This window comes from Sander vitreus, chromosome 4, assembly GCF_031162955.1.
Source record: "Sander vitreus isolate 19-12246 chromosome 4, sanVit1, whole genome shotgun sequence".
NCBI classification, from domain to species: Eukaryota; Metazoa; Chordata; class Actinopteri; order Perciformes; family Percidae; genus Sander; species Sander vitreus.
The window spans coordinates 14,340,561-14,359,686 of NC_135858.1; the positions used below are offsets into that span (position 1 = coordinate 14,340,561).

Genomic DNA, 19,126 nt, shown 5'->3' on the forward strand with positions numbered 1-19,126 from the left:
TGAATTGAGGTTTTTGGGGGCCCCTGGGGGTCTGAGGCCCTGGGGCAGTTGCCCTCATTGCCCGGTTGGTGTTATCTATCTATACCTGTGGCATGTGTAATGTGTCTGTGAAATGATGTATCAGAGCCATTTTCAAATTTAAACAGCAGTTTATTAAGGGAACTGTGCACAGAAATGTAACGGTGGTATACTGCTGAAATTATGTTCTTCAAACTAAACTACAGATAGTGTTGAAAATAGGCCTACTTTATAGCTCATCATTTACAGAACTTTGTCTACACATCAAAAACATAAAACCAGCAACAGTGTACAACTGTCAAATCACAGTGGTATGCTTATTTATTTCAATTTGACATAAGTAAAACTGTTTGCTCCAGTAATAACACATTCATTTGTCTCTATATTAGAGTTAAAATAAGGGTAAAATGACACATCTCTTAAAACAAAAGGAATTCAAAAGTGCTATTATAAAAAGGACCACTGTAAGTCATTTAAATGTCTGATTGTTACAAGAAATTAAACTGGGATGAAACATATACATTAAAATTGATGCAAAAAGTACAACAGAATGTAAAACGTTGCAAACTAATTAGTTAGTTATTCATCATGTTAGTCATCTTACAGTAATGCATATTTTTTTAGTAATGTAAAAAGCACAGATTTTACAACTCTCCACCATTGCAGAAGTAAAATACAGAAGAAAACTGAGTGTGTTTTGCTGCATAGCTATCACTGAATATTGCAGAACAACAACCATGTTTCACACAATACCATAATGGGAGAAACACAGTTGTACATGTGAACAGAAATTACTAAGTGAGTCACAAGGCACTGTCAATTGACCAGTAACCATGGTTACAGTGCTCTTTTTGCTGACATTGATGTCCTCACTGAATGTTCTTGGCTCTGATGCCTTTAAATCTGTGGGTGCAAATATGAAAGCACTTCATAGTAGCATCCTGTAGACTACTATACAATTAAACAGCAGGAGTAAGTGACACAAATCTAAGAAATTTTTGTGAAGAGTGATGCAGCAGGATACTGAGTAAATACATGTGGAGCAACACTTTAACAAGGTAAAAAGGTGCCAAACCCTCTGCAGGGACAGTAACACTGTCAAATGTTTGGAGTAAGATCAGACCACCAGCATGATATACAGCGTGTTAAAATGTGTTGAAAAGCCTTCAATTCAGCAAGATACAACTACTACCTGCACACTATATAGTTTGTATTACAAAAGAATATAGAGAAGGTGACATAATAAGTTGTGCATTTAACAAGCCTCACAAAACTGTGCCAAAGCCTTTTGAGCAATGAAAAGCGAAACAAAACACAACATTGTGTTATTAGAATAGCTATAATAATGGCAATAACAAAGAAGATAAAGCTAACACGTGTCGAGGCAAATGTGTTGACAACAAAGCTTATCCGTGTCTGAGCCCAGAGCATTTGTGGATTGAAGTTTACTTTTCCGTTGAAAAAGACATGCTCTAGTTAACACAAGATCAGAGTCCTGTGACAAATCAAACAGTAAACTCAATGTTGCACATTATCAAATACCATAATGACATTGGCTGATCAGTGGCTGTTGCATATACAGCATAAACATACTTTATGTAACACTGTTCAACATGTAGTCCGTGACTTATGTTAGCTTTACACAGAACATACTGTACATAGCTGCAATAGTAAATTAACTCTGAACATTGAGTATCAAAATCTCTAAACCTATTTTACAGTTCTACTGTAAGTAATAATTTCATGGACAGTGAGACTACACGTGGACACTAAAAATACATTTACAAATAATTTCAGATATTCAAATGCCCTGAGGTGCAGATACTATTCTTATCAGACACCAAAAACTCAAATTGGCTTGTTTTATTTTCAAGATAATAAATGCCCAGCTCTCATCCTATGTTTGCTATAGTCAAAAAGTGCTGAAGTTCCTTTTTTGCCCAGATGTGCTGATGGTTAGCAGTAATGTGGATGACACTACAGAGAACAGGCCATTTCTTTTGTATGTTGTGGATGGAATGTATGAAGTAAGCAAGCGCTGCCACATCGAAACAGAGAGAAAACTTTAAAGCTGCATTAAGTGTTTTTTACCACTGGGGGGCAAAAACAAATAAAAAATAAAAAAATAATTCTTGGTGCATTCCAGTTGTACTGGGATGTCGGAATTTCCCAGTTCCCAGTCGAAAATTTCAACTGGAAGACCCCCTGAAGTCAGATTTCGGACTCGGAAAGTTGAGAGAACCTCAAAAACCATGAACCAACAATTCAACATGGCTGCTCTGTGCATCATCAGTAGTGAAAGCTGTATGAATATTCTGTTTGTAAGCACTTCTGCATTATTTGCGTCTCATTAAATCAGTCGTTCACACAGTACTGTCCATCTTCTATCTGTGGATATATTGCTACCATGTTTGTACACTCCAAATACCACATAGTGTGTTATCAACTGGTAGTGCTAACAATGGTTAACCTGGTTTGAGTCACCCCACCCCATTAAACATAATGGTTATCCGACTTGTTACTGGAACGCGGTCAACTCGGGTGAAACGTCATTCCCAGCTCTGACTTCCGAGGTAAATGGAATGCAGCAAAAGCCCTGATTTACAATCAGATTATCACATTGTTATGGCTCATTTGTCAGAAAAGGATTACCTACTTAAACATCCAGCAGACACTCAGTAACACCTAAATGGGAATCAAATTTCTGGCCACCTGGTAAATTTAACCTGATTTGGTTCACATACTCCAGAGAGAACTATTTGGAACTTTTTTCATCAGCCAGGAGTTTACATCAGCTCTCTGACGTTTTATGTAAGGCTAGGCTTGTCTAAGCTTTTTTTTCTGGAAATGGCTGCCAACAGTTTAATACAGGAGGTTGATGAGAGGGCCGAAACAAGGAGCTAACAGCAGCTAAAAAGTTCAGTGAGCTTTAGTTTTATGGGTTTGGAATTTCAAGCATTAACTGAAGGAATTTAATACGTTTATAGAAAATGTATCGCTTAGTGCAGGTTTAACTGATTTCACAACTAACCATTAACATTTCACAACAGCTGTAACCCTATCCCATCACAGACATTTGGCACAATATATTGAAATATTATTAAATGTTTCTATCAGAACCTGAAATAACCTATGAGCCAGCAGGTATGGAAACAGATGAACCAGAAAATAATCTCACAGAACAGCAGATATAGGTGTATGGTCACGCTGACGTTTCATAGCCAGCTGGGTGCCATGTGCAGTTCTGTAGAAAGCAGCAAGTGAAGCAAAACTCGATGTGGTCAGTGAAATACAACTAAATATAAGCTGTGTGTCCTCTGAAGCGTATAAAATACAATATAGCCATAATATATACAGTACATCAATCTTTCTTTTGTCTTGTCTTAGGAATAGGTGATGTTTGGTAGCGGTCACATTTAGGTGTGCTGAGGTGTGGTTCCCCTGCAGACTAATACCTGTGAATACAAAGAACAGGTTTAGTTAGGAAATGCTTAATAGAAAAATGTCAACAGCAATTGCTATACTTATTTTATAGATTTTAGTTTCATAGTTGCAACATATTACAGAATTGTACCTGTAGTAGTTGGGTTTAAAAGGGCCATTCTTATTCAGGCCCAGGTATTTTGCCTGCTCATCAGAAAGCTCTGTCAGGTGGGCATCAAAAGTGGTCAGATGCAGACTCGCAACATATTCATCTGAAATACACAAAAATGGTTTAGTAAGAAAAAGATACATACACATGGATAAGATTCACATGTACTCTCACAATTGAAATTCAAAGTAGACTGAGAAATAGATTAATTCACTCCAGTGCTACAGCCCAGCCATGCGTAATGTTACTTGTAAGCTTTAAACACTTCGATACTGCAGGTCACGGTTATGCATCTACAGTATATATTCTCACCCATCTTCTTGGGAAGCAAGTAAACATCCTGCTTGTATCGTCCCTCAGGAGCGTTGTACAACTCTATAAGGGCCAGTGCCTGAACACAAACATGGATTAATAACACTGTTACTGAAAATGGATGCACATTTTGAATTGAATGAAGAGCAATAAATGTAACCATTAACTTTTGAGTGGACGGCAGCAATAACTACTGTCTGTCTCTTGCTGATGTATAGCTTATTGCAGGCTGTCTGGTAGTATCAACATGTTACCTGAGTGGTGGCTGTGATGGACAAGACAAAGGTAGGGACAGTAGAGCAGCTGAGGTTAAGGAGACGTCCCTGTGGAAGAAAACACCATGTTATCAAGAAGGTGGTTTTACAAAACAATTAGGTTTAAGAATATTGCTGCGCCAACATTATGAAACCTTCCACAACTAGGGGTGTCACCATTCTCCAAATCCACGATTCGTTTTTCACTTTCGATTTAAGGAAAGGTACTTTCCAACAATAGTTTGAGTTTCTCAGTTTACAAGGTGCAATTGAATGCACCATTAGTTTAACAAGGTGAACATGAATGCACCATGGAGTCCGCTTGGAGCCAACATGCTTTACCATTGTTGTTTGTTACATACCTCGCTCATGGGGAAGGCAAAATATTGCCACACCGATGACTTCTCCAACTCCGGCAGTGGCCATGCTGTCTGGAAAGGTCAAGCTGCAGGCTACCAGTAAACTAGTCTGGATCAACGGAATTACATTTCCTGGATAATTGCCTGACATCTGATGTCCCTCCCCTTCCGCTCTCTGCGTTGCCGTTTTCAAATTCTGTTCGCTTCAGGAAACAACAAAACTTCGAGCTAGAAAATGAAAACCGCTGAAAATGGCAAGATTGCTAGGGATCGCTGTGGACAAGGTACACACGGCAATACACTGGTAAAAGCAAATGAGGTTTAACCATGTATCCAGCTAATTTAAATAGCCCACGTTACTGTATTGTGTGAACAGTTAACTTAATTTAATATTGTACGTGGCATTTCTTTTGCGGGGTGCAAATGTGCCACCAAAACAAGTTCCTTTTCCAGAGACCATTTTGCAGAGCCATCGTTGCTGCGTCCAGATCCAAGACGATTGTGATTGGTTTAAAGAAATGCTAACAACCCAGAGCGTTTTTTTTTCTCCTATCCCAGAATGTATGCGTTATGTAGCCATACCTTACTTCACAGTGCTGGAGATATAGGTGGCAATGCAAGACTACTGGTAAGCTAACATTACACGTGTCTTTAGCTGCTACCAGCCGGTAAGCTACACTGTGTCTGTTGTATTTTTCTTCGAACGAGCGTAAGTAGGCAGGGGTGAAGAGAGAAAAAAAATACTGGGGGAATCGCCAACCCTACCTTTGATTTCAATAGTTGAAAACCAAAGCTAAGCACTGATTTTCAATTCAAAATCAACATGTTGCTGAGTTCTTGACAAGCCAGAAATTGAGAAGGATCAGTCACTGCAAGAGACTTCATCGATCTGTAGTGGGTAATATGGATGGGTCCTTTGAACTTTTTCTACAAATTGGGGGTCACTGTATGTTGTATAAATAGTGTTTCTGTCTATATCATAATACATTATATATTATGGGTTATATTCGTTGTTGTTTCTGTGTTTCAGTTGCTTAGAATTGCTATTACATCAAGCAAATAATATATGTCCTCCACAAATGAGACTAACACAGATTAATAAGGAAGTTTAAAACATGAAATCACATTCATCACGTCATGTCATTATGTGTGTCTGTATTTATCACATATGGTTGCAAGATGTCCAGATATAGCCAATTACCTCAGCCAAAAGAATGACTCTCTTGCCATCAGGCCAAATGACGTGATCCACCTGAGAGCGCACTCTCTCCCAGGTCAGCTCAGGGGTCCGAAGACTTGCCTGCAATGATGATGCAGATGATAGTTCAACACAATGTGACTGACCCACCTCTTAGGACACTTAGGTTTATGCAAATATACATTATCCCAGACTGTAGGATAGATTTGAACTTTTAATTCTTTTATCATAAGCACTAATTTACCACATCAATCTCAGTATTGGAGTGGCCCATGTTGCAAACAATAGAGCCATTTTTCATTCGGTCCAGCTGGTCTCTGGTCACCACATTCTTGTTCCCTACAGAAAGATATAATAAGTGTGTTTACATTCAAAGCAGTAATTGGGGTATTACCCGGTTATTATAGAATAACTGGGTAATGACAGTTTTCCCCGTATACATGAGCGGGGAAGAATGGGAAGAATGACGGGAGTAACTACCTCCGTTACAGTAGGTGGCACTCTGCCAAAGTACAACTGGTCAGAATAAGGCTTTTTCTTTGCCACTTTTTCTTCCGCTGGCCCACTGCTGATTCGGCCAACGCTGTTTTGTTGTTTCTTAGGGGTTAGGTGTTTACATGGCGTTTGAGAAACCGGGGTATTGCCTTAACCTGAATATAATCGTTTTTTTAAACTGCATGTAAATGCACACATTCACCTTTCATCAGCGTACATCGTCTGCCCCAATGGACAAAATTAGCACACGAACAGTGCAAAAGAACCATGAAACAAAAGGCATTTATTATGTCATCAGACAGGTATAGATTGAAAGGCTATACAAATGAAGGAGTTACCAGTGCATGTGATGATGACATCAACCTGGCGAATGACCTCATTCAGCTTAACCACCCTGAATCCATCCATGCTGATAAAGAAAGAAGAGCTTCAGTATTCAGCCTCAGTGAGGAAACTATTATTTACTGACAAACAACTCAATTCAGCTGAAGGGCTGGAGTCCCTGTTAGGTCAAAGTAGTGTTTAATTTAAGCTAAACAGTCACCTCACAATGTGTTTGTTAAATAATTAACAAAACATCATTCCATCCCCTTTTTCTAGAGGGGTGGTTGACAGGGGATGTTTACGGGCTGATAGCAGGTCAACTGTAGATTCCACATAGAAGTGGTATACAGCATTTGAAAGCTGGGAACCAGCAAATAAAAATTACTTAATGAATTAAATATTTAAAATAAATTGTGAAAGTGTATAGGGCTTTAGCACATTATGACATGAGTTGATGATGGCCATTCTCATGCTTACTTACAGTATGTCTCTTAAGTGGTTGCAGCAGTTTTTGGTTTGATACTATTTGTTAAACAGATTTGTTGCACAATTTACCCATTTTCGACCACTCAAGAATTGATAACAATTGTCAAAGATCCCTCCAAAATACCATATTAAGACCCCTAAGCCTAACTTTGGAGCATTATTTAGCCACCTTCCTGACATAGCTAGCATGGTTGGTACCACTGGATTCTTTAGAGATTGTCTCGTTTCATATGATACCAATATCTTCACACTATCTCCAAATCTGAGCCTGCTACAGCCTCTGGAAGACAAAAAGTCGGCTAGGACCTTCTGGCAGGCTGTCGGAATGGCGAGGGGTTGGCTCGCTATGCTATGTTATCCATACCGCTGTCTGTTCAATTCATACATTTTTGACATTCAACACATTCAGTTTGCATAATCATTCCACTTGTTTTCCTCACCAGGCCTGCAGGGCACAGATGGGATCAATCTCTGTAATAGACACGACGGCTCCCAGAGCTTTCAGAGCAGCACAACAGCCTTTTCCAACCTGCAAAGACAAGATGTTATACTGTGTGACCAGCAGAGTTGCATATGCCAATTATTACCATGACCTTAATAAAGAAATTACACTTGTATGTATCAGTATTTAAATGCAAACCATCTTAGTACAAAACCAGGCTCTAGATATTTAACATGACAAGCCTACTAATCTCCTAGTCCTGCAGAATTTGATTCTCCAACATCATCTAGACTCAACAATCAGACACGTAAACACTGTCCAATGAAATGTGATGAGCTGTCGTGTGATGAGTCCATGGCCTGAGCTGTCTGAGGTTTTAGCATTGCAATGTATCATCATGAATGTTTTCACCGCTACATGATAAAAGATAGATTAGTATGTGGCATGTTAACGTTAACGGAAGTATCTCACCTCACCATACCCACATACGACCATCTGTTTGCCTCCAAACATGACATCTGTGGTTCTCTTCAAGCTAGAGAGGTTTGAGGCATAACATTAGCACTTTTATGTGGAATTGAGAAACTGCCAATCTGTATTTGCACGACCCCAAAATCTTTATACTGATATACAGTAAAAGTTGTGTGACAGTGTAACTTTCTACAGTTCTGGATAATATGAAGTTTGTTTGAATAAAAGCTGTTTACAAAACAAAGCATTAGTTTCCATCCTAGTGCAATAAATCTAAAGGTCTGATGATTTAGTGTCTCAACTCGTAATGAAACACCTGCTCCAAGACATCAGTGTACCTTGCAGATTATTAATCAGAAGGAACCAGAAAAGTGGTGACCCGACACAGAGACATTGTTGAAGAGTGCTGGACTCTTTATATGCTGCCGTGGTGATAATTAACAGGATTGTAAAGGTAATAAAGGCATTAGTTTTGTTCTCAGGCTGTTTTGCCCAGTGTTGAGCAGAGTCAACAGAAGAGCATTACAAGGGAAACAGCTTTTTAAAAAGCTATTGAGGCGATATGCACATTTCTTATCTATGGACCGGGTGATGGCAGCAATGTTTCCTGACCTTTACGTCACTCCAGTGTTACAGTAATGAAAGGTCTGATGTGGCAGCTGACAACACACTCAGGAGTGAAGGAAAAGTAATGTGCTGCTGTTTTCTTTGAACAGCTGAACTAGACTGTGGATTGCAAAACCTATTTTTTTTTTTTTGCATGCTGAAAGAATTTACTGTAATGACATAAAGTAATTGATGCAAACTGATGAGCTTTTCTCATTTATCACTCGGGGGAAAAAACGACTTGAATGTGCTGGTGAGTTCACAGCTAAGCCGATGTTTTCCAGTCGGAGGGCCTTCGTTGTGATGTTGTATTTCTTTCCAACCCAAAATCAAGCTATCCAATGAACAAACCCTACTAGTGTTTCAACATCAGTTTGACTTATTGTTCAGTCTTGCAATAACCAAATACCTCAAAGTCAAGCTTACTCACCCATCCAGGATTGACTCTCTGCAGCAGTACAGGTTGTCGAACTTCTGCTTCGTCACAGAGTCATTTACATTCATAGCCGGTACACACAGCTTCCCAGCTTTAGAAAGCTGATACAACCTAGAGAGAGGCAAGAGTAAGGTAGTTGTGTGTTGCTGTGGGTGCGTCACGAAATATTTTAAAGGAAACCTATCTATTAAGCACTAAATCACCTGTGAACCCCAGTGACGCTCTCCTCTACAATGCCCCTGATCTTCTTGAATACATTGGGGTATTTCTTGTACATCCAGTGTGTCAAGTCTCCTCCATCATCAAGGATCTAACGGATAAGAAAAAGCTGAATAAATGAATTGCGAGGCAAATATTTACGCATAAATAGCTATTCATTGAAATAATGTGACAATAATGGCTGCTCCTGTGGCGGTTTTAATGTCTAGATCATTCACATAACGGTCTATTGCTACATAAACTGTCCCCTTCACAAAAGGTAGAAAACAAGCTTTTCCTTGTACCATGTTAGGCTGCCAGCCCTCATTGTTGACACAGCGGTCAATGCACCACCAGAAGTCATCCTCAGACTCCCCTTTCCAGGCAAACACAGCCACACCTGAAACATAGCATGTGGGGCACATCTTGAAGAATCTTACATCAACAATCCTGTGTGTGGCTATAAGCTGCCATCAAAGAAACAGTTTCAGTGAATGAGGGCAAAGTTACAGTATTGACTCTGTGAGGGTGAATTATTTAGAAAAACAGAACACTTTGGTTCAAAATTATCAGCACCTAATAATTCTACATTACATATTGGTGAACATGTCATTTCTTATAGCTCCCAAGAGACGATATGAATATCATTATTGGGTGTAAGAGCAAGCTGGAGAACCATTCAACAGAGGCAGACATTTACGCTTTCTAATTGCCCTATAGCTGAATGAAAATGTAGGTTTTTTCCACATAAAACAGCTCAGCATGCAGTAGACTATGTACAGCAATAACTTACTGAACACATACTCAACCCCCATGATCTCCACTGAGCGCCTCCTAAATCTGTTGTAAACCCCCCCCCACACACACACACACACACTTAAACTACTTAAACCATCACATAGCAACTGCAGATAAAGGGCTTTACCAAATGGCAAATCTTAAGTGTTCCCATTATCTCGCCAGGGCTGATATTTCAAGAGTTAATTAAACATTTCCAAACAGTATCCTTGGTTATAAAAGGTGGCAAAGCACACCTGTGCTCATAAGAAAACACCTTATTGTTTGTAATCAAGTGCAATTTAAACATGTATGACTTTCACACCTCTGTGTTGGCAACTTTATCGCCAACACATTACAGGTAAAAGTGAGTCGGGGTGTTTGAGCTCAAAAACTAAATGTTCTTCACCTTCTCTACTTCTTACCAGTCTCTGACAGAGCAGCAGCCACTTCATTCTGTGTAGAGTAAATGTTGCATGCAGTCCAGCGGCACTGAGCGCCAAGAGCCACCAGAGTCTCGATCAGGACCTGAAAACAAGAAGAAGAAAATGGTCAAATGAGAAAAACTATTTACTGGTCACAAGCACAAACTCAACAGACGGCAAATCAATCATTTTATTAGTTTATTTTGTGTATTACTCCATAACAATGAAGGTTACAATGAACCAGGGGGCTATTGCACAAAACCAGAATAACGGATTAAGCTGGGATATTCCAGTTATCCTGGAAGAATTTAGGCTTGACTTGGTTGAACAAAAGAAGAGGCACCTAAGTTACCATGGAGATTTATTCTGTGCAGCTAGCCTGCTTCTGGCCAGGCTAAAAGCCAGGATTTATTAATCCTGGGGACTTCTGTTTACTCAGCAGTAGTTTACCTTATTATTATTAGCCTGCATTAAAATACAAGTGCATAATGCTGTTCAGTTAAGCACTGTTTATGCTGTTCATATTGTTGTTAGAAGTTTGATGAATATTTTATGGCAGTTGTTGAGATGATTAGAAAAGGCTGATACAGTTGCATATGTGTTTTAAATGAAGTCAGTAATGAAGGATAATATATAAAGTGCTGTACACATGTTAGTGGTTCTAACAATGGCAGACTGGTCAGAGACCAATACACCTTTAATTATTTTAGTTGATTTATTTCTTTTTGTATTCTTTAACAATAAAGGATCATGTATGTTCCTCTTCCATGTGCATTTTATCTGCCATAGCACACACTTTGTGTTCTCTCCAGTAAACTGGGACTATAATTTGGGAGGATTGTACAATTATAAAAACCTATCCTAAATTGTACAATCCTCCTTATTGTTCACTTGACCAGTATCTATATAGTGTAGGCTACTGTACATTCATTAAACAACAGGGAGAGGACACCTCAATGGTTTCTAGAAGGAAACTTGGCCTCTTTAAAAAAAATAAAAACTGAGAAAAAGCGTGGCAGAAGCGGACCAACTGAATGATCTAAAAATATACATTTTTGAACAACTGCTCTCAAATGAAATTATTCAAGAAGTTGGGCTAATTATTTCCACTAACTATTGAACACTTTGCCTGAAAAGTGAGCAGTGGAAGTTAATGTTACTTAGGTAATTTATATTTTAGCCCATACAAGGAAGCGAGAGAGAGCGAGAGCAAGAGAGATTTACACATCATAGGCCTATTCTAGCATTGTATATTAGTGGTTGTAATTGAACTTCATGGTCAATTTCCTGAGTAACATTAGGCTTCTGCTCACTTTTAAGGCAATGAGAACTGTTCATTTTCAAAACACGTATTCTCCAATTTAGCATCAGTAAATCTGTGATCGACCTTGCGGTCTGTTTAAGAAAGCCGTGAACGCGCATCTATTCGAATTACTTCATCCTGACTCGACCTCAATCTCCTCCCCAGCCTGGCTTGGTCTTCGTGAAACGCACCAAGCCTGGATACGCAGATTAGACTAGGTCAAGCCCTGCTTTATCAGTTATCCTGGATTTATAAATTCTGCTTTTGTGCAATAGCCCTCTGGTCCTTATTATGTCTGCCACCTCGTTGCATACTTTATTTGGCTCAGTGGGATCAGCTGGTTGTTGATAGCTGCCGAGTTGTCCATGAAACACAGCCAATTGTGTACTTTATTAAAATACAGAAAACTCCACAGCACTTTATTCATTCAAGGCTCAGGTAATACAAGAGTTGGCAGGTGTTTTGTAGACAGTTAAATCGTGCAGAAACTGTGAATAAAATTGACATAGAACCCTATCCGGATTAAGAGGCATCACACTGCACACACAGCCTTTGCCTGGGCACTGAAGCTCAAAGTCAAAGAGAAATCTTACTGCAGTCTGGGCAGTGATGTGAGTGCAGCCCACAATTTTGGCACCTGCCAACGGTTTCTCACTCTGTGCTCTTTTCCTGAGTGAGATCAGCGCTGACATATCTGAAAACGAGAGAATATAAAAGAGGGATAAGTGGGAACAGCAGATGATCTCCCAAAACTCAAATTCCCACTCTCTATCCATAGAAAATATTGCTGGATAAAACTAGAAAAAATAGTTTATTATAACGTAATCTTAAATTGTTCATTTTTCTAAGTGTGTGGTGATGTGGTGTAATTGGTAGTCATGTTTTATTTCTTGAAATAGATCAAATTAAATCAGTCAGATCAGAAAATCTTAAGGGACACTAGCTACTAATCAATAGACAACATTACAGATATTTTCTAAAATTGGAATAATGATTGGTTCAACATACCATATCATGACAGGTGTCTTTTAGATGAATTAGACAACATTCAAGAATAAAAAATGGTGAAGTGACTTTGTCCCTGTGACTTACCTTGTTCTGCGATCTCAATCTCACGTCGGCCAAATTCAGCCTGTTTGATGTTCTTCACACAGAAGTCGCTGCTGCCTTTGGAGTTGACCTGAGTTTTGTCCCGTGGTGAGGACTCGTCATCAGAGCTATCCGTATAGGACGCAGCTGTAGAGGAAACAAGGCTTTTAAAGAACTCACTAAATTAAAGCCACAGGAGGAGTAAAAATTGTTTACTGAATTTAGAGCTCCATATTCACCATCTCCCTTTACTAGGGTTGCACGATTTTGCCAAAATGTGATATTGCGATAGGGATTATGAATACTGCGATAGCGATATTCATTTCGATATTTTTAAACATATGTCAAATTACAAAAGTTACGGGAAAACGAATCAAAATAGATTCGTAACAAATTAAACAAGTTTTCTTACAACACAAGGTTTATTTCAACTGACGGTCATACTAGACTGGTACAACATGAGTAAATAAATAATGACCATGTCGACAGAACAGGACATGTTTTACTGGTTGTACAGTATAAAATAAATAAATAAAAGAACAGGACACAACTTTTCTTTCTCTTCTCTGATTCGTTCCGTTTTGTTGTCTCTATCTATTTCTTCACTTACACTATCACTCTGTTGAAATATGCACACACGTCACGTGGTATGCTCCATAGGGTTTGTCACGTAGTGGACCCGTGCGCTGACATGCACTAACATGTGCAAGTGGCACGGTAACTGGCCAATGAAACATGATCATTATAGCGTTTCAAGCGAGCTCTAAACCAGGGGCAAGCGAGCTAGCCTCCGTTTTGTTTGACAATACTTCGAACGTCAACAAGAAGTGCCGTCACCCGACATCGCTTAGAACACCTTTAAAATATATAATAACACAGTTTTGTTTTAATCAAAGACATTCATAAACTCATGCAAAATAATATTCTGCAGACAAATTGAACATTGGTGCACACATGTATCTCTCTCTTACCTGAGCTGTAGCTGTCTGTGGATGACTGAGAGATGGAGCGGGACAGGGAGCGACGGCCTGCCTTGGTGGGGAACCTGCTGAACTCCTGCTTGTCCTCCACAAACTGGATTTGCTGATATATAATGAAAAAAATAAAAGTCATGTTACACACTGTATGCTTTCATAGATGTTTAAACTGAAGCTTTTTCAAATGGATACAAATCTAGTCATAAAACAAATAGAAATGAGAGTTGAACTGTTTTTGTTTGTTGTCTTGCTTGAGGTCTTGTCTATAGCCTTGGCCAGATGTGTATGGAGTGGAATTAAGGAAAATGAAGTTCTTTGCTTTAAAAAAAAAACAAAAAAAAAACTGATAAATCAATATGATAATCCTACTCAAACTCACTAGTGAGCTCATTTTGTTGTACTGCCAAAAATAGATGCCTGGCTGCAGACCAACAGTCATTGCACCAACAAAACGATGGCCACATCTGACTCATGCTTGTGTAATCATTGTGAATGTTGTGGTTTGAAAGTGATTGGCGTACGCATCTGAATTGTAACTATTGATTAATTACAACAATTATTAGACTGGCCTACTACCCTATTTAGATTCAGCTTGTTGAAGTCTCATCTGCTGGTTATTCTTTATTTTTCTGCATCCATACAAGTAGTTAATCCATGCTCAGGCAAAGCTGTGTGTGTGTGTGTGTGTGTGTGTGTGTGTGTGTGTAAGTGGAAGAAATTGATGTTTTTGTTGTGTGTTCCTAGCTTTATGTCTGGTCAGCTAACTTTTTCCACAGCTCTAACCAGAATTTTTTGTTGACAGGGATTTTGCATGCCTCGAAGCAACATCAGATAGTGAGAAAAACATCCTCTAGGTCAGGGGTTTTCAGACTGTGTGTGTGTGTGGACCCTTATTTGTAATCAAAAATGTTCGCGGACCACCTCATAATACACATAATAAAACATGTCTACACACAGTCCTACCTGAATTAATCCGCACCTCTTAATAGGCCTACTACCACTAAAACTATAACTGGTCATCGCATCAGTACAACAGGCTTGTTAAAAGAAAGTTTACTGCACACAACAGCTGCCACAAATGTATTTATTTACTCAAGCGCCCAAGGGCATACAGTGTTTCCTTTAGGATTTTTTTTTTTTTTTTAGCAGTGGGGGTAAGTCCGAAAACTGCCCCCCCCCCCCATGAAACAGAACTGACACGTCGCTGCAACACAAGCAAATATATTTATTCACCTCTATTCACACACACACAATGAGGCATATTTTCAGTTGTGATTGAACTGTATAGGCCAACTTTGATCTTGACATATAGACTAAACATTCTGTAGCAAATAACAATAAACCCACTATTAATTACATTATCTTAATGCAGTGTAACTACTTCAGCATATAAATAATGCACCTAAAATACAAACGTGAGCAAGGGCGTTCAGCAATCGATCAATCAATTCAAACAGCCACGTGCAATTTAGCTAGCAGGTGAAGAACACAAACAACGAAAATCACCAGTTACCTTAATTTAAATTGGCAAGACCAGGCTTAAATGAACTGACAACATAAGTTATACGACTTACAGTTCTCAAGGACGCGCACACACACACAATCTCAACTGGCTTATCATCCGGACAGCGTCTCTTTTTCCTTTCTCCCTTTTTCTGCCGAGTGACCGCTCTATACTCTGACATGCACTCTAACAATGCAGCCCTATTTCTGATACCGTGGGGGGCAGAAATGTTGCCGTGGGGGGCCGCCACAGTCAAATCAACATAGAGGAAACACTGGCATAATCAGGTTCATTTGAACAACAGGCTTATTTCCATAGCAATGGAGTATTAAATCTATACAGTAATAAGAACACTTGGATATAGTCAAAATTTAAAAACCTTTTAGGGGATTATTAATCTTCAGAGTTTTACAAGTCCTCAAAAAGTAGGCTATGTGAGTTTGTCCACTTAACAGCACATCCGCAAAACATTTCAGAAACGCGAGATCAAGAAACTAACTGGAAATTAAAATAATAATAGGCCTTATTCATTCCATTTATAATTTAAAATGTCATATAAACTGCCTATAAAGGCTATGCGTGTGATGTGATCATGACAACATTCTTTGCCTCTGGCCCTATACACATTTAATGAAAACACAGTAGGCCTACTCCTGGTTTAAAAAAAAAAAAAAAGTGAAAGTTGAATTTCCTGGTAAAATGAAGGTTAAAAAACTATTATTTTATATTTTATTTTGCTTTTCCACGGACCACCTGCAGTACCCCAGTTTGGGAATGACTGCTCTAGGTAACGTTATCGAGTCCAGGTATGGAGAAGTGGACGAATGTTGTTGTTTTTTTCGCCATGCCAGGTGAGATTGTTAACTCTTATTTATTTGGAAAACAACATTAATAGAGACTACAGTGTGTCCCAGCCTCATTCTTATCATTGAATGAGAATCAGGTTCTTCATCCTGATACGGTCGGTCTCTAGTTTCTAGGTTTAGGCCTGGTACTGAAAAGCCTCCACATACCAGTGAAAATAACATGGCAACAAGGCGACAAGACACTAAATATTTCCCCCCGGACAGGATGGTGTTGGAAACAGGGTCCCAAAGCGTGACTGATACTGACTGATTGATTGTGGCTCCCTCAGATCTAATTATTTAAGAGCCACATAAAAGATTGTCTGTATTCACTGCATTACAAAGTGCTTCTTCTAGAATCCAGGACTAATGCCAAGAGATGGTGGTAATGTTGTTATAACTACTGATGATTGGCTTGAATTGGCTGGATGTACTACAAGTTTAATGTTATGCTGTCACTTGATGTGCATTCTTCTATGTGAGCTGGTTTAAGCATTTGTTTTACATATGTTTTATTTATTTACATTATGTTTAATGTATCCTATGTTTAACCCTTGTGTTGTCTTCCATTCGACCATGTACTTGTCGTCCTGAAAATCAACGTTTTTGTTTCTTTTATCGACACTTGTCTCTTTTTTCAATGTTTTTGGCTCTTTTTTTTATGTTTAACGCTTCTTTTCACTACCGTGTATAAACGACCACTAACACCAACTTATTACCAGTTTTACATCTACTACATTTTTTGAAATTCATGGTCAATAAACCTCATTTATTAGGGAATAATGCCTCATTCTTGAGTTAAAAAAAAGCAGAAATTATGAATTATTTAGACTCATATTAAAGTAAGGATAATTACAGAAGGGTATATGTCAACGTTCAGTCTGGTTTTGAAACTTTTTTTTTTTTCTTCAAATGCAAATTGTTTTTATAAAACACCCAAAAGTCAATGAAAGTAGAGATCCTATCTTTTGTTGTACTTGCAAAGCACGATGTGTGGAATCATCCATGTTACTTTTGGGTAATTAAAACAAGGTAGTTAAAAGGAAACCCATATTTCTGATATAGAAATTTTGAACAACGGTTCAAATTTGACCCAAAGACAACACAAGGGTTAAGTTGATGTGTGCTTTATGTTTATGTATGTTTTACGTCACCTGGCTGAAAGAGTTGAAGTTGACTCATCTTTCATCTTATTTTCTTGCATAATCATCTGTAATCTTGCAACTTAACTTAACCATCAATACCTAAATATTAACTACAGAACATTAACATAAGAGGGTTAATACAAAATAACACGTGAATTACATTAACTGTATTACCATGACTTGATTTGTTTTATTATTCGACACTGGATCATACCGGTTGTTACTTGATGTTCCATACCCTATCTACCAAGTGAGCACAACTGATTACATTCCAACAGTATAACTAATCTCAACTGTTCTATTTGAGATCCAAAATGTGCAAGCCAATTGCTGAAACATTAGCTTCCTCCCAGAAAGAGAATGAGGATGTGAAACTATTCTATAATGAGGCTGACTATTCAATCTTCAGTGGAGTTTTTTTGCATTTGACAGAATTATGTGTTATATGTTTGCTCAATGTAAAAAAAAAAAAACACATTATAGTTTGCATTTTGTCCAAAACTGGTATTCATTTGTCCACTCCAATTTAAATAAGGTGTGCAAATATTTTCCACACTAAAGTACCCAGGAATTCACGGTGCACCTCTTCTTTGTTCCATGAAAGTGTCAGTTAACATCCTTCTTTTGTGAGTGTTACAATGAGCAAATAATTCACTTGTTTCCTTGAGTTGGCTGTGGTAAGGAAGTCAAGCAATTTACGTGAAACGTAAGAAAACTGCAAAGACCAAGAAGATGAATTGATCTGGTCCTTTTGTTTAAGAAGCACAATTGTGAGGATTAAAACAAACGTATAGTATACATGTCGACAGTGGTAATATGACAGAGGTGACCTTTCAGGGGTGATCTCCTATTACTTTGTAATACTTTCAAGCACAAACAATTTGCCAAAACTGTCTCTTCTTACTACTTCACAATCTGGGGTAAAGACAACTTTTAACATCCCATAATGTCCAATAATGTACCATATGTATAAATCACATACACTATTAATCTGCCGGTTTCTGCAGTGCACCACTTTCTTGTGTAGGTGTAGGATTTATTCTGCAACACAGATTGAGAGACAATCCATGTGTGAATCATTATTAGTGTATTTTTTTTTTTTTTGCTTTAATGTAACATTTCTTGTGTTAAACATGGATGTAAAATGCATTAACCTTGCAAGTGGAGGGTAAAGGTATAATATTTTACTTACCAAAGTACATTTATTTGGCAGGCAGGCAGTATGACCTGTTTTGTGCGAACCCGATTTCTTAAGGTACACCTGACCCCGTGCACCCAAATGATTACCAAACAAATTAGGTAGCTACACTAGCTACAATATTTTTACAAAAACTGTATACATTTTTGCCAAACTGTATAAAGGGGGTTGGCTGAACGGTCTTACCTTTTTAACTGGTTTGTGAGTGGGCACAGCGCTGAAGGCGGACGACAGCTCTCCCATGTTCATTTCGCTATTCTTGCTTACGGTCATGGCTGAATATTTTTCCGCTACGTTTTCGCTCTCTTTCACCTCTTTGCTCGCCTGTTTCACTTCCAGCTTCAACTCCCCGGCCGGATCCGACATGTTGACAATGTCTGTCTAAAACGTGACCGGTCACAAATACAACCGTAGAGTCCTCTCTGGTAGTAGCGTCAGAGAAGCTAACGTTAATGCGTGCTAGCTAACTACTGTGATACAACGAGCGTAAGAGAGGCTTTCAAATTACGTACATGTAAAAACAGAAAATGAAAGCAACAGTGGGGTAACTGTCTGACTGTGTCCTTCGCAAGATGTGGTGCTGACAGATGTCCTAATGTTGTCTGTTATGTTGCGTAGAGTGCAGCCGTAGCAAGTCCCTGCTGGCTCAGCTGTCACCTGGCTGAGTAACTT

General features: G+C 38.7%; 1 protein-coding gene across 2 annotated transcripts; it reads right to left on the bottom strand.

Annotated features, from left to right (window-relative positions):
- Window positions 1-321: 321 nt before the first annotated feature.
- Window positions 322-19,126, bottom strand: LOC144516851 (S-adenosylhomocysteine hydrolase-like protein 1). Of its 2 annotated transcripts, XM_078248509.1 has the most exons (17): window positions 18,641-19,125; window positions 13,757-13,868; window positions 12,789-12,932; window positions 12,290-12,390; window positions 10,394-10,496; window positions 9,497-9,591; window positions 9,197-9,303; window positions 8,988-9,104; window positions 7,952-8,015; window positions 7,479-7,567; window positions 6,567-6,637; window positions 5,978-6,072; window positions 5,737-5,835; window positions 4,177-4,245; window positions 3,923-4,001; window positions 3,593-3,713; window positions 322-3,473 (listed from the first exon to the last, which is right to left on the bottom strand). In XM_078248509.1, the coding sequence occupies exons 1-17, from the start codon at window positions 18,818-18,820 to the stop codon at window positions 3,467-3,469; spliced, it is 1,653 nt and encodes a 550-aa protein (XP_078104635.1). In that variant the 5' UTR covers window positions 18,821-19,125; the 3' UTR covers window positions 322-3,466. The 2 variants fall into 2 exon arrangements, with proteins under 2 accessions (XP_078104635.1, XP_078104636.1); XM_078248510.1 differs by lacking the exons at window positions 322-3,473; window positions 3,593-3,713; window positions 3,923-4,001; window positions 4,177-4,245 and adding an exon at window positions 4,545-4,738 and having other exon boundaries at window positions 18,641-19,126.

Coding starts and splice junctions, on each gene's coding strand:
- LOC144516851 (XM_078248509.1), bottom strand. CDS start 18,820: ATGTCGGATCCGGCCGGGGAGTTGAAGCTGGAAGTGAAACAGGCGAGC. Junction 10,497..12,289: donor ACATCACTGCCCAGACTGCA/GTAAGATTTCTC, acceptor TCTTGTTTTCAG/GTCCTGATCGAGACTCTGGT. Junction 9,592..10,393: donor TGCTGCTCTGTCAGAGACTG/GTAAGAAGTAGA, acceptor GCTATGTTTCAG/GTGTGGCTGTGTTTGCCTGG.